At 49.5% G+C, this 14,041-nt stretch overlaps 1 protein-coding gene across 1 annotated transcript in view; it reads right to left on the reverse strand.

Annotated features, from left to right (window-relative positions):
- Positions 1-1,855: 1,855 nt before the first annotated feature.
- LOC123752522 (serine-rich adhesin for platelets) overlaps positions 1,856-14,041 on the reverse strand; it is a 26,236-nt gene continuing 14,050 nt past the window's right edge. The window contains exon 5 of the mRNA XM_069319013.1: positions 1,856-2,317. Within this exon, the coding sequence (XP_069175114.1) occupies positions 1,856-2,317 (462 nt within the window). The remainder of the gene's footprint in view (positions 2,318-14,041) is intronic.

Raw genomic sequence — 14,041 nt, forward strand, 5'->3', positions numbered from 1 at the left:
GCAGCAGTGCTCCACTCTAGAGAGCACTAGCGTCTTGAAGAGTATCATCATCAGTATAGCATCTCTAGTGTGAAAGGTTCTTGTTATCCTGTCGTTAGGGTGGACGGAAGAGCGACGGTCTCCCGTCATGCAGGTCGGCGTTCAATCCCCGATCGTCCACCAAGCGGTAGGGTACCATCCCTCCCCTCCCCCCCGTCCCATCCCAAATCCTTATCCTGACCCCTTCCCAGTGCTATATAGTCGTAATGGTTTGGTGCTCTCTCATGTACGGGCTATTCATGCCCGTGCCACCTCTTGGGTGGCTTAATCTTCATCGCTCAACCAATCGCTTTCTCCTGATAGATGACGTCCATGTATTTTGCGATTTTACTTCTTAGCATTTTTTCAAAGTTGTTAGTACTATCGGTCTATATATTTTTTGCCCCTGCTGTATTGCCTCCTTTATGGAGTGGCGCTATCTCCCCTGTTTTATGATGCCAGTGGTGGCACCAGTATCAAGGCTCCGTCTCTAAAAGATGTTAAGGGCCTGTGGTAGTTTTTTTTTTACAATTCTTGATAAAAATGAAATTCCAGGAGTGAGGGCCTGGTGCAGAGTGCATGGCCATGCTGTCTATGGGTACTTCAAAGTCCAGAAGGGTTAGGGTGACATCTGATATGTGGTTCCATGTTGATATATGACATTTGGTGATGATGTTGATCCGGGTAGATGGGACTCGATAGCCTGGGAAGGCAGGCCATGTAGAGGAAGGAAAACCCTGATTTTAAACCTCCGCTGCCTTGCGGCCAAACCCCTTTTTTGGCAAAGGCTTCAGGAGTCAACCTCGAGTAAAAATCCGGAGTTGGAGCCCCTAAGGCAGTTCGTTGTTGACGTCGACCTCGTTCTGGCAGCTCCTGCGACGTTGCTGGAACCATGTGTATTGGCATTTGCCTTTGTATTGGATAATTTCAGCAACGTGGAGAGGGGGGACCTGCTGCATGGGTAACAGCTTCTCCATATCGACCTACCCAGGCTTTACGCCCTGGAGAGCAACTCCATAGTCTCCCGAGACTGAAGGATGCCTACTTGATGTTGATTTGTCGTGAAGGACCGGGCTGCGGGGAGACTAAAAAGCCCCGAAATCATCTCAAGATAACCTCAAGATAAGGTCACCACACCTCGCCATGAACGCGTAATGATAGATTTGACTCCTAGCAAATCAGTTTATAAATCAATCGACCTGTCATCAACCTATCAATCAACCGTCAACATTAAATCAACTTCGTATGAAAAGCACTATACCTGTCCCCATAAGAAATAGCTAATAATAAGCTCTATTTTCCGCTTGTTACAACTTGTAATAAAGTTGTTACATCTTGGCTTAACGTGTTTATGACGTATTAGAACGTTGTTACAACTTGCTATATTGGTTGTTATAACTAGTTAGGAGGTGTTAAAACTTGTTCGAACGTTGTACCAACGTCGTAGTTTCGGTGTGTGTTTGGCGGGGTGTAACTGATACAGTAAGAGGCAACGCATGCATTATTCAAGCAGCCACAACCTCGTTAAACAAAGAGGAAAGATTCTTTCCCTGGCAACAAATTGCTAAAACTTATCAAGGCATTTACACACAAAAAATGTCCGGGATAATCAGCTGGAAGGTTTTGCTAAACACATTTAACCAGAGCAGTAAAAATGCCTACGTGTTTATTGAGAACATTTATTTCACTTTTGTGATGCCTTTCATTAACATTCTCACAAGAAGCTCTCGAAAAATTACGGGGAAAGAAAAAAGAATTATATAAAATATTCGGATTGAAAAATGATGTTGGTGAGTGAATAGAGAAGTAGTGAGGAGGGTGTCTCACAAGGTGGTTCCTAGGCGGTGGATGGTGGTGTGAATGGTGGTTCCTGGACGGTGGAAGGTGGTGTGGATGATGGTTCCTGGGCAGTGGAAGGTGGTGTGGATGATGGTTCCTGGGCGGTGGAAGGTGGTGTGGATGATGGTTCCTGGACGGTGGAAGGTGGTGTGGATGATGGTTCCTGGACAGTGGAAGGTGGTGTAGATGATGGTTCCTGGGCAGTGGAAGGTGGTGTGGATGATGGTTCCTGGACGGTGGAAGGTGGTGTAGATGATGGTTCCTGGACGGTGGAAGGTGGTGTAGATGATGGTTCCTGGACGGTGGAAGGTGGTGTGAATGGTGGTTCCTGGACGGTGGATGGTGGTGTGAATGGTGGTTCCTGGACGGTGGATGGTGGTGTGAATGGTGGTTCCTGGACGGTGGAAGGTGGTGTGGATGGTAGTTCCTGGGCATTGGAAGGTGGTGTAGATGATGGTTCCTGGATGGTGGAAGGTGGTGTAGATGTATTCACTCTTTACGTGTGTGTGTAGACGGTGGTTCTTGGATTTTTTTGTTATTAATATTATTTTCTACCACAGACGTGGCCAGACATTTACAATGCTAACCAGCATATATACATTTTCTTCCGTCCTCCATGGACAGGGTTAGAGAAGTGTTAAACATATAGTCCAGGGATTTATTGAACACTCAACCACAGAAGGTGATTGTAGTGCTTTTAAAATGCTAATCTAACCTACAGACATAAATACATAGATCTAGGAGTTGATATCACACCAAACCTGTCTGCTGAAGCCCACAAAAAAAGAATAACATCAGCGGCATATGCGAGGCTGGCTAACATCAGAACAGCGTTCAGGAAACTGTGTAAGGAATCATTCAGAATCTTGTATACCACATACGTAAGACCAATCCTGGAGTATGCGGCCCCAGCATGGAGCCCGTACCTTGTCAAGCACAAGACGAAGCTGGAAAAAGTTCAAAGGTATCCCACTAGACTAGTCCCAGAACTAAGAGACATGAGTTACGAGGAAAGGTTGCGGGAAATTCACCTTACGACACTGGAAGACAGAAGAGAAAGGGGAGACATGATCACAACCTACAAAATACTCAGGGGAATCGACCTGGTAAACAAGGATAAACTATTCAACACTGGTGGTACGCGAACAAGGGGACACAGGTAGACCTATTGTCTTATGTATGACCCTCTGTCCTGCGTGACAGTGAATACCAGCATTATCCTCACTTCAATAAGACTTAATAGAAATCCTCAGATTAGGCAAAATTGTAATTAATTTTGTCAATAAAGATGTTAATAATAATAATGCCTCAAGATGCCAACATGTGATGGTATCCATAGGAATTTAATTTCAAATCTGTTTTCTTTAGCAGCTAAAACATTCATTCGAATATCACTGACTATTTTCTGGGTGTCACTACTATGTGCGTTCAATGCCAGGAGTGCACTCTGCGAGTCACAGTATATAAGTCCACTGCCTTTGTCTTTTAAAAATTCAGTGGCAAGGTATATGCCTGCAAGTTGGGTGTGATTTGTACTTGCCCAGTCATTGACGCGCTTCATTGCTGTATGTACGAGAGAAGATTGTTCAAATATGTTACATGCACATCCGGTACATCGTCCACCTTCTTCTACAGAGCCGTCGGTATAGCACTGATAAACATCGTTACCCATATTCTGAGTACTTTCAGTGATGCTTTTCAGTGTTAACTGTTTTAATAATGTAGTGTGCACACTATCTTTCTTGGGCGCATTTACAAAATCAACTGATAGATCCCAGTTATCCCATGGAGTAATTGGCTGATTAATCATTAGTTGAGTTGGGTACATATTTAATATTTTGATGGAGTTTCGCGTACTCTACCACTGGACCACCACCTGACTTGTGAAAAAGTCATACAACCGGATTTCTACTCAATTCACAGGAAATTTGCAGATTTCACGAATAAGATAACATTTTTTAAGCTTTTACAATTGAAAAGTCAATGTTGTTTATTGATTTTGCACTTTACACAGCAAAATTTAAAAAATGTAAATGCTATGTAAATTTTATGTAAATTACTTCATATAGTTTAGGCAATCAGCATGTAATTTTCCGTCAAATTATTTCTAGATAAAAGACAAGAACATGGACAACTTACTCTAAATCTAAATCTATGAGTCGACCAATTTCACTGTTGACACTTGTTAGAACATGAACTAAACACACACACACACACACACACACACACACACACACACACACACACACACACACACACACAACAGGCAGGTGTAGCTGGTAAGGTGCTCCAGTGGATAAGGGAGTATCTAAGCAATAGGAAGCAGAGAGTTACGGTGAGGGGTGAGACCTCCGATTGGCGTGAAGTCACCAGTGGAGTCCCACAGGGCTCTGTACTCGGTCCTATCTTGTTTCTGATATATGTAAATGATCTCCCGGAGGGTATCGATTCATTTCTCTCAATGTTTGCGGACGATGCTAAAATTATGAGAAGGATTAAAACAGAAGAGGACTGTTTGAGGCTTCAAGAAGACCTAGACAAGCTGAAGGAATGGTTGAACAAATGGTTGTTAGAGTTTAACCCAACCAAATGTAATGTAGTGAAAATAGGTGTAGGGAGCAGGAGGCCAGATACAAGGTATCATCTGGGAGAGGAAATTCTTCAGGAGTCAGAGAAAGAAAAAGACTTGGGGGTTGATATCACGCCAGACCTGTCACATATCAAGAGGATAACATCAGCGGCATATGCCAGGCTGGCCAACATACGAACGGCATTCAGAAACTTGTGTAAAGAATCATTCAGAACTTTGTATACCACATATGTCAGGCCAATCCTGGAGTATGCAGCCCCAGCATGGAGTCCATATCTAGTCAAGGATAAGACTAAACTGGAAAAGGTTCAAAGGTTTGTCACCAGACTAGTACCCGAGCTGAGAGGTATGAGCTACGAGGAGAGACTACGGGAATTAAGACATTAATTAAGACTACGCTGGAAGACAGAAGAGTTAGGGGGGACATGATCACCACATACAAGATTCTGAAGGGAATTGATAGGGTAGATAAAGACAGGCTATTTAACACAAGGGGCACACGCACAAGGGGACACAGGTGGAAACTGAGTGCCCAAATGAGCCACAGAGATATTAGAAAGAACTTTTTTAGTGTCAGAGTGGTTGACAAATGGAATGCATTAGGGGGTGATGTGGTGGAGGCTGACTCCATACACAGTTTCAAGTGTAGATATGATAGAGCCCAATAGGCTCGGGAACCTGTACACCTGTTGATTGACGGTTGAGAGGCGGGACCAAAGAGCCAGAGCTCAACCCCCGCAAACAACTAGGTGAGTACAACTAGGTGAGTACACACACACACACAAAATGTGAATTATCAAAATTGCAGAACGTATTTTGGTTGGTAAATTTATAGGGAATTCCTTAGCTCAAAGTGATCCCATCACCCCCCTCATAATTCACTCCCCCCTCATAATTCATTCCCCCCCTCGTAATTCACTCCCCCCCTCTCACCATTCCTCCTAACCCACACTCATCTACCCTCCACCAGTCACTCATCCTCATTTTCTCTCCAAAACTCATCCAACACATCCCTCCTCCCCCTTCCCCTTCCCCTTTCTCCCCTCCCTTCCCCCACCCCATCCCCCCCCCCTCTCGTAAATCACGGGGCGAGGCAACTCGCTCCATAAGACCTGGAAGCAGTTTTGGATGTTGCGGGAGCCAATCAGCGGGCCGGACTGATCCGCTTAGCCGGGTGCTCCCTTCGCATTTATCAAACAAAAGGGAAACGCGATGCGCCGGGGCCCGTCCATCACCGCGTCAACCCGCACCCGCCCGCGGGGCGCCCATTCCCGCCCTTAGCCCAGCCCACCGTAAGGGCGGGAGTGGCGCGCCGGTTACCCGGACCGCTGCGCCTCTTACCCGGAGCCGGAGCCGGCGTTTTAATAAGAGCGGATAAGAGGAGGTAATAAAGCGGGTAATCCGAGCTAATGAGACGGATTCTGTTACGAGACAATTAGAGTAAGCATAACAAGTAATTAAACACTCCTTAATTGTTTGGTTTGGGGGGAGGGGGGGGGGGAGGGGTCGTGTTCAGGTGAGGTTAGTGTTATATGATGTGCTGGCGCGCGTACACGGACGCACGCGCGTGCGCACGACGGACGCACGCGCGTGCGCACGACGGACGCGGGTACACGCACGCATGTACGCACGCGCGCGCGCGCACACACAAACACACACACACACACACACACACACACACACACACACGCACACACACACACACACACACACACACACACACACACACACACACACACACACACACACACACACACGCTGTATGATGTAAAGAATCATTCAGAACTTTGTATACCACATATGTCAGGCCAATCCTGGAGTATGCAGCCCCAGCATGGAGTCCATATCTAGTCAAGGATAAGACTAAACTGGAAAAGGTTCAAAGGTTTGCCACCAGACTAGTACCCGAGCTGAGAGGTATGAGCTACGAGGAGAGACTACGGGACGGGACACCACGAGCGTAGCTCTCATCCTGTAACTACACTTAGGTAATTACACACACACACACAGACATGATAGAGCCCAGTAGGCTCAGGAATCTGTACATCAGTCGATTGACGGTTGAGAGGCGGGACCAAAGAGCCAGAGCTCAACCCCCGCAAGCACAATTAGGTGAGTACACACACACATACACACACACACACACACACACACACACACACACACACACACACACACACACACACACACACACACATACGTCTCACCACCACAGCCAGCACCCGGGTCTCCCTCCCCCTCCCCCGGACACACCACCCCGTAATTACCATTTTCTTCTCAATTGTAGTGCATTCACTAATTATGCTTGTGGGGGTTGAGCTTCGGCTCCTCAGCCCCCACATCAAATTTTAATCAACTGGAGTGAGTACGGGTTCCCGATTTTGGTCTGTATTTGCGTGTGAACTCACCTAATTGTGCCTGCAGGATCGAGCATTGACTCTTGGATCCCGCCTTTCTATCCGCCGGTTGTTAAAAGCAATGACTCCTGTTTTCTCTCATACCTAGTTTTAAAGCTATGAATAGTGTTCGCTTCCACAATGTGCAAGATTGTGCCACACAATCGACTTGAGAATGGTCCAGGACGGACCGAAACGTCGTCGTCCCTTCACCTTCTAGTGTGTGGTCTGGTCAACATAATGTGTTCTTTCCTTAAGTGCATTCCATTTTTCCCACTACTCTCACGCTAAAAGTAAACTTCCTAACATCTCTGTCACTCATCTGAGTTTCCACCCATGTCCCCTCGTTCTGTTGATATTCCGTGTGAACAATTCGTCTATTTCCACTCTGTCAATCCCCCCAAGTATTTTGTATGCTTCTATCATATCTCCCCGCTCCATCTTTTTTTTCTAGCGTCGTCAGGTTCAGTTCCTTCAGGCGCTCTTCATACCCCCATCCCTCGCAACTCTAGGATGAGCTTCGTCGCAAACTTCTGAACGAATTCCAGTTTCCTTGTGTGTTGGAAACCTTTGCCCTAACGCTTATCAATGAAAACGGGTTGACCATAAATTTTACATATTGTAAATTGTGGATTTATAATACAATAGTTATAACTTGAGAATATTTTCTCTTTAGGACAGAGTCACTTGACTGTTTACAACTGTTATTGAAACCGTAAGATGCTTTCAGGCCATAACATATGTCTGTATAACTATCCAGGTGGTCTGAGAGGTCTGAGAATGGCCTGCTTATTCTACTGATGTTCAATGTGATCATTTTCACCCACTTGGGCTGGACGGTAAAGCGACGGCCTCGCTTCATGCAGGTCGGCGTTCAATCCCCGACCGACCAAGTGGTTGGGGCACCATTCCTTTCCCTCCGTCCCATCCCCAATCCTTATCCTGACCCCTTCAAAGTGCTATATAGTCGTAATGACTTGGCGCTTTCCCCTTGATAATTCCCTTAAGTGTCTTATGTAGCGGTATCACCTCTTCTGATTCTGAGACCTGTTCTGGCTTACCCATCAACACTTTATGTTATCTTCTTGCTATCTTGAGGTTATCTTGAGATGATTTCGGGGCTTAGCGTCCCAACGGCCCGGTCCTCAACCAGGCTTTCTTTTTGTTACACACCCCCAGGAAGCAGCCCGTAGCAGCTGGCTAACTCCCAGGTACCTATTTACTGCTAGGTAACAGGGGCATCAGGGTGAAAGAAACATTTTGCCCATTTGTCTTCGCCTCCACCGGGGATCGAACCCGGAACCTCAGGGCTAGGAATCCGAAGCGCTGTCCACTCAGCTGTCAGGCGTGCCTTACCTTGAGGTGCTTCCGGGGCTTAGCGTCCCCGCGGCCCGGTCGTCGACCAGGCCTCCTGGTTGACGTAACTTGCATTTAGTTCGTCGTAAATTTCCTTGTCATGTTCCCTTTTTCATAATCCAGACACTGGATCGTTCGCCGTCATTTTCCTTCATATGTGACACTGTAGGAGTTTGTGGGCGTCTCTTTGCTTTGGAAGCAATATCATTGTCATAGATTCTTTCCGACACTCTTCTTATATATATATGTATTGATTCCTTACTCTGTTACACGGGGGAGACATCTCCCGTCACGCAGGCTGCAGTTGCACTTCCACAGATCTCCAGTATCAGCTCTTGATACTGGTAATGGCTCAAAAGGGCCACCACTTACGGGCTATTCATGCCCGTGCCACCTTTTGGGTGGCTTAATCTTCATTGGTTTAGTTAGCTCTGTTGCAACTATTCCTGCTGTCTAGTCTCCTCACTGTGTATATCTTCCACTCCCTCCTGCTTTTCATTTGGGCGTCTCGGCGCTCTCTATTGAACCGTCGGTTATTCTGTTCTGTCCTAATTGTGTTTACCATGCAAGGGGCTTGTAGCCTGGTGGATAGCGCGCAGGACTCGTAATTCTGTGGCGCGGGTTCGATTCCCGCACGAGGCAGAAACAAATGCACAAAGTTTCTTTCACCCTTAATGCCCCTGTTACCTAGCAGTAAATAGGTACCTGGGTGTTAGTCAGCTGTCACGGGCTGCTTCCTGGGGGTGGAGGCCTGGTCGAGGACCGGGCCGCGGGGACACTAAAGCCCCGAAATCATCTCAAGATAACGAGATAACCCGTTATTGCTGATGTGTGAATCTTCAGCCCAATTGCTTCTCTTGTTTGATTTGATCCGTCATATCCTGGACTGTCTTCCCTCAGTTCTTCTCAACAGACATTTCCCGGTACAAGAAAATCTCCGGCAGTCTCCGTGGTGTAGTGGTAAGACACTCGCCTGGCGTTCCGCGAGCGCTATGTCATGGGTTCGTATCCTGGCCGGGGAGGATTTACTGGGCGCAATCCCTTAACTGTAGCCTCTGTTTAACGCAACAGTAAAATGTGTACTTGGTTGTAACAACGATTCTTCGCGGCGGGGATCGTATTCCAGGGACCTGCCCGAAACGCTACGCGTACTAGTGGCTGTACAAGAATGTAACAACTCTTGTATATATCTCAAATATCTCAAAAATGCAAGAGGATACAAGACAGATGCTGTCTTGTAGCCTCTTGTAATCCCCTTATTATGTGCAGACGAGGAGTCACAATAACCTGGCTGAAATATGTTGACCAGACCACACACTAGAAAGTGAACGGACGACGACGTTTCGGTCCGTCTTGGACCATTCTCAAGTCAATTGTCAAGTCGATTTTCAAGTCGACGGTCAAAATCGACTTGAGAATGGTCCAGGACGGACCGAAACGTCGTCGTCCCTTCACTTTCTAGTGTGTGGTTTGGTCAATCCCTTATTCTGTAATCTACTGTAGTGAACTACTAGTTGTTGAAGCTCGGTCACATCCCGCCAAACACACACCGAAACTACGACGTTGGTACAACGTTCGAACGAGTTTTACCACCTCCTAACCGGTTATAACAACCAATATAGCAAGTTGTAACAACGTTTTAATACGTCATAAACACGTTAAGCTAAGATGTAACAACTTTATTACAAGTTGTAACAAGCGGAAAATAGAGACAGTTTCGGTTTGTGTTTCCAGGGATAAGCCCAGGACCCAATGGTCACTGGCTTCTGGCTTAATATTTTATCTAATAAAATCACAATGTCTTCCTCATTCTGGGGGAAGATCAGGGCTGGTAGGCTTATCTTGAGAGGTTATCTTGAGATGATTTCGGGGCTTTTTAGTGTCCCCGCGGCCCGGTCCTCGACCAGGCATCCACCCCCAAGAAGCAGCCCGTGACAGCTGACTAACACCCAGGTACCTATTTTACTGCTAGGTAACAGGGGCATAGGGTGAAAGAAACTCTGCCCATTGTTTCTCGCCGGCGCCTGGGATCGAACCCAGGACCACAGGATCGCAAGTCCAGCGTGCTGTCTGCTCGGCCGACCGGCTCCCATATCTTGGCTTGGCTTGGCGTATCTCCTCCCCTTCTCTTGTGTTAACATGCTCTCTTAGGAAGTTTATTGCCATAACTTCCTCTAACTTTGCTCCCCACGTTTCTTACCCACCATGGAGACTTGTAGCATAGTTAATAGAGACTTAGTTTATAGGAATACCTGCAGACTCTTCCAATGTAGGAATGACCACAGACTATTAAAATGATATTTAAATGACCACAGACTATTAAAATGATATTTAAATGACCACAGACTATTAAAATGATATTTAAATGACCACAGACTATTAAAATGATATTTAAATGACCACAGACTATTAAAATGATATAAAAATGACCACAGACTATTAAAATGATATTTAAATGACCACAGACTATTAAAATGATATTTAAATGACCACAGACTATTAAAATGATATTTAAATGACCACAGACTATTACGGTCTCTCTCTCTCTCTCTCTCTCTCTCTCTCTCTCTCTCTCTCTCTCTCTCTCTCTCTCTCTCTCTCTCTCTCTCTCTCTCTCTCTCTCTCTCTCTCTCTCTCTCTCTCTCCCCCTCCCCATACCTCCACTAGTCATCAGCTTCCCCCTAATTACAAGGCAATTGTAGGGGGGAATTACCTTAATCTTGTAATGATGGTTATACACTTGTTAGCCGACGAGTGTACGTCAAGGCGACGCACTTTGTAACGTATAGCATCGTGGGAGCGGTTAGTGCGTGACGCAGTCCAGGATATGGGCGTTGTTGCGTCACGCAACTGTGAGCGGGGTGCTTAATGTGACGGTGGTGGTGTGACGCAGGTGTGGGTGTAGGCCTGGTGGTGGTGTGACGCAGGTGTGGGTGTAGGCCTGGTGGTGGTGTGACGCAGGTGTGGGTGTAGGCCTGGTGGTGGTGGTGTGACGCAGGTGTGGGTGTAGGCCTGGTGGTGGTGTGACGCAGGTGTGGGTGTAGACCTGGTGGTGGTGTGACGCAGGTGTGTGTGTAGGCCTAGAGGTGTGACGCAGGTGTGGGTGTAGGCCTGGTGGTGGTGTGACGCAGGTGTGGGTGTAGGCCTGGTGGTGTGACGCAGGTGTGGGTGTAGACCTGGTGGTGGTGTGACGCAGGTCTGGGTGTAGGCCTGGTGGTGGTGTGACGCAGGTGTGGGTGTAGGCCTGGTGGTGGTGTGACGCAGGTGTGGGTGTTGGCCTGGTGGTGGTGTGACGCAGGTGTGGGTGTAGACCTGGTGGTGGTGTGACGCAGGTGTGGGTGTAGACCTGGTGGTGTGACGCAGGTGTGGGTGTAGGCCTGGTGGTGTGACGCAGGTGTGGGTGTAGGCCTGGTGGTGTGACGCAGGTGTGGGTGTAGGCCTGGTGGTGGTGTGACGCAGGTGTGGGTGTAGGCCTGGTGGTGTGACGCAGGTGTGGGTGTAGGCCTGGTGGTGGTGTGACGCAGGTGTAGGTGTAGGCCTGGTGGTGGTGTGACGCAGGTGTAGGTGTAAGCCAGATGGTGTGACGCAGGTGTGGGTGTAGACCTGGTGGTGTGACGCAGGTGTGGGTGTAGGCCTGGTGGTGGTGTGACGCAGGTGTAGGTGTAAGCCAGATGGTGTGACGCAGGTGTGGGTGTAGACCTGGTGGTGGTGTGACGCAGGTGTGGGTGTAGACCTGGTGGTGTGACGCAGGTGTGGGTGTAGGCCTGGTGGTGGTGTGACGCAGGTGTAGGTGTAAGCCAGATGGTGTGACGCAGGTGTGGGTGTAGGCCTGGTGGTGGTGTGACGCAGGTGTGGGTGTTGGCCTGGTGGTGGTGTGACGCAGGTGTGGGTGTAGGCCTGGTGGTGGTGTGACGCAGGTGTGGGTGTAGGCCTGGTGGTGGTGTGACGCAGGTGTGGGTGTAGGCCTGGTGGTGGTGTGACGCAGGTGTGGGTGTAGGCCTGGTGGTGGTGTGACGCAGGTGTGGGTGTAGGCCTGGTGGTGGTGTGACGCAGGTATGGGTGTAGGCCTGGTGGTAGTGTGACGCAGGTGTGGGTGTAGGCCTGGTGGTGGTGTGACGCAGGTGTGGGTGTAGGCCTGGTGGTGGTGTGACGCAGGTATGGGTGTAGGCCTGGTGGTGGTGTGACGCAGGTGTGGGTGTGGGCCTGGTGGTGTGACGCAGGTGTGGGCGTAGGCCTGGTGGTGGTGTGACGCAGGTGTGGGTGTAGGCCTGGTGGTGGTGTGACGCAGGTGTGGGTGTAGGTCTGGTGGTGGTGTGACGCAGGTGTGGGTGTAGGCCTGGTGGTGGTGTGACGCAGGTGTGGGTGTAGGCCTGGTCTTGGTGTGACGCAGGTGTGGGTGTAGGCCTGGTGGTGGTGTGACGCAGGTGTGGGTGTAGGCCTGGTGGTGGTGTGACGCAGGTGTGGGTGTAGGCCTGGTGGTGGTGTGACGCAGGTGTGGGTGTAGGCCTGGTGGTGGTGTGACGCAGGTGTGGGTGTGGGCCTGGTGGTGGTGTGACGCAGGTGTGGGTGTAGGCCTGGTTTTGTGACGCAGGTGTGGGTGTAGGCCTGGTGGTGGTGTGACGCAGGTGTGGGTGTAGGCCTGGTGGTGGTGTGACGCAGGTGTGGGTGTAGGCCTGGTGGTGGTGTGACGCAGGTATGGGTGTAGGCCTGGTGGTGGTGTGACGCAGGTGTGGGTGTGGGCCTGGTGGTGTGACGCAGGTGTGGGCGTAGGCCTGGTGGTGGTGTGACGCAGGTGTGGGTGTAGGCCTGGTGGTGGTGTGACGCAGGTGTGGGTGTAGGCCTGGTGGTGGTGTGACGCAGGTGTGGGTGTAGGCCTGGTGGTGGTGTGACGCAGGTGTGGGTGTAGGCCTGGTCTTGGTGTGACGCAGGTGTGGGTGTAGGCCTGGTGGTGTGACGCAGGTGTGGGTGTAGGCCTGCTGGTGGTGTGACGCAGGTGTGGGTGTAGGCCTGGTGGTGGTGTGACGCAGGTGTGGGTGTAGGCCTGGTGGTGGTGTGACGCAGGTGTGGGTGTGGGCCTGGTGGTGGTGTGACGCAGGTGTGGGTGTAGGCCTGGTTTTGTGACGCAGGTGTGGGTGTAGGCCTGGTGGTGGTGTGACGCAGGTGTGGGTGTAGGCCTGGTGGTGGTGTGACGCAGGTGTGGGTGTAGGCCTGGAGGTGGTGTGACGCAGGTGTGGGTGTAGGCCTGGTGGTGGTGTGACGCAGGTGTGGGTGTGGGCCTGGTGGTGGTGTGACGCAGGTGTGGGTGTAGGCCTAGAGGTGTGACGCAGGTGTGGGTGTAGACCTGGTGGTGTGACGCAGGTGTGGGTGTAGGCCTAGAGGTGTGACGCAGGTGTAGGTGTGTAAGCGCTCTGATGTGACGCACACTTTCTTCCCTTTTATTTCCTCTGCTTCCCTCTCTCCCCCTTCCCTCTTCTTCTCCTGTCCACCCCTCTCCCTCCCTCCCCTCTCCTCTACTCTCCCTCTTCATCTCGAGATGTCCATCTTTCTCTTCCCTCATTACCTCAAGTTACTCCGTAGGCGGGGCCTAGGTACTCGCTGATGGGTCAGTGATGGGTAAGTCAGTGACGGGTAAGTCAGTGGTGGGTAAGTCAGTGATGGGTAAGTCAGTGGTGGGTAAGTCAGTGATGGGTAAGTCAGTGATGGGTAAGTCAGTGATGGGTAAGTCAGTGATGGGTAAGTCAGTGATGGGTAAGTCAGTGATGGGTAAGTCAGTGATGGGTAAGTCAGTGATGGGTAAGTCAGTGATGGGTAAGTCAGTGATGGGTAAGTCAGTGACGGGTAA

Source organism: Procambarus clarkii, chromosome 92 (genome assembly GCF_040958095.1).
Source record: "Procambarus clarkii isolate CNS0578487 chromosome 92, FALCON_Pclarkii_2.0, whole genome shotgun sequence".
In the NCBI taxonomy this organism is placed as follows: domain Eukaryota; kingdom Metazoa; phylum Arthropoda; class Malacostraca; order Decapoda; family Cambaridae; genus Procambarus; species Procambarus clarkii.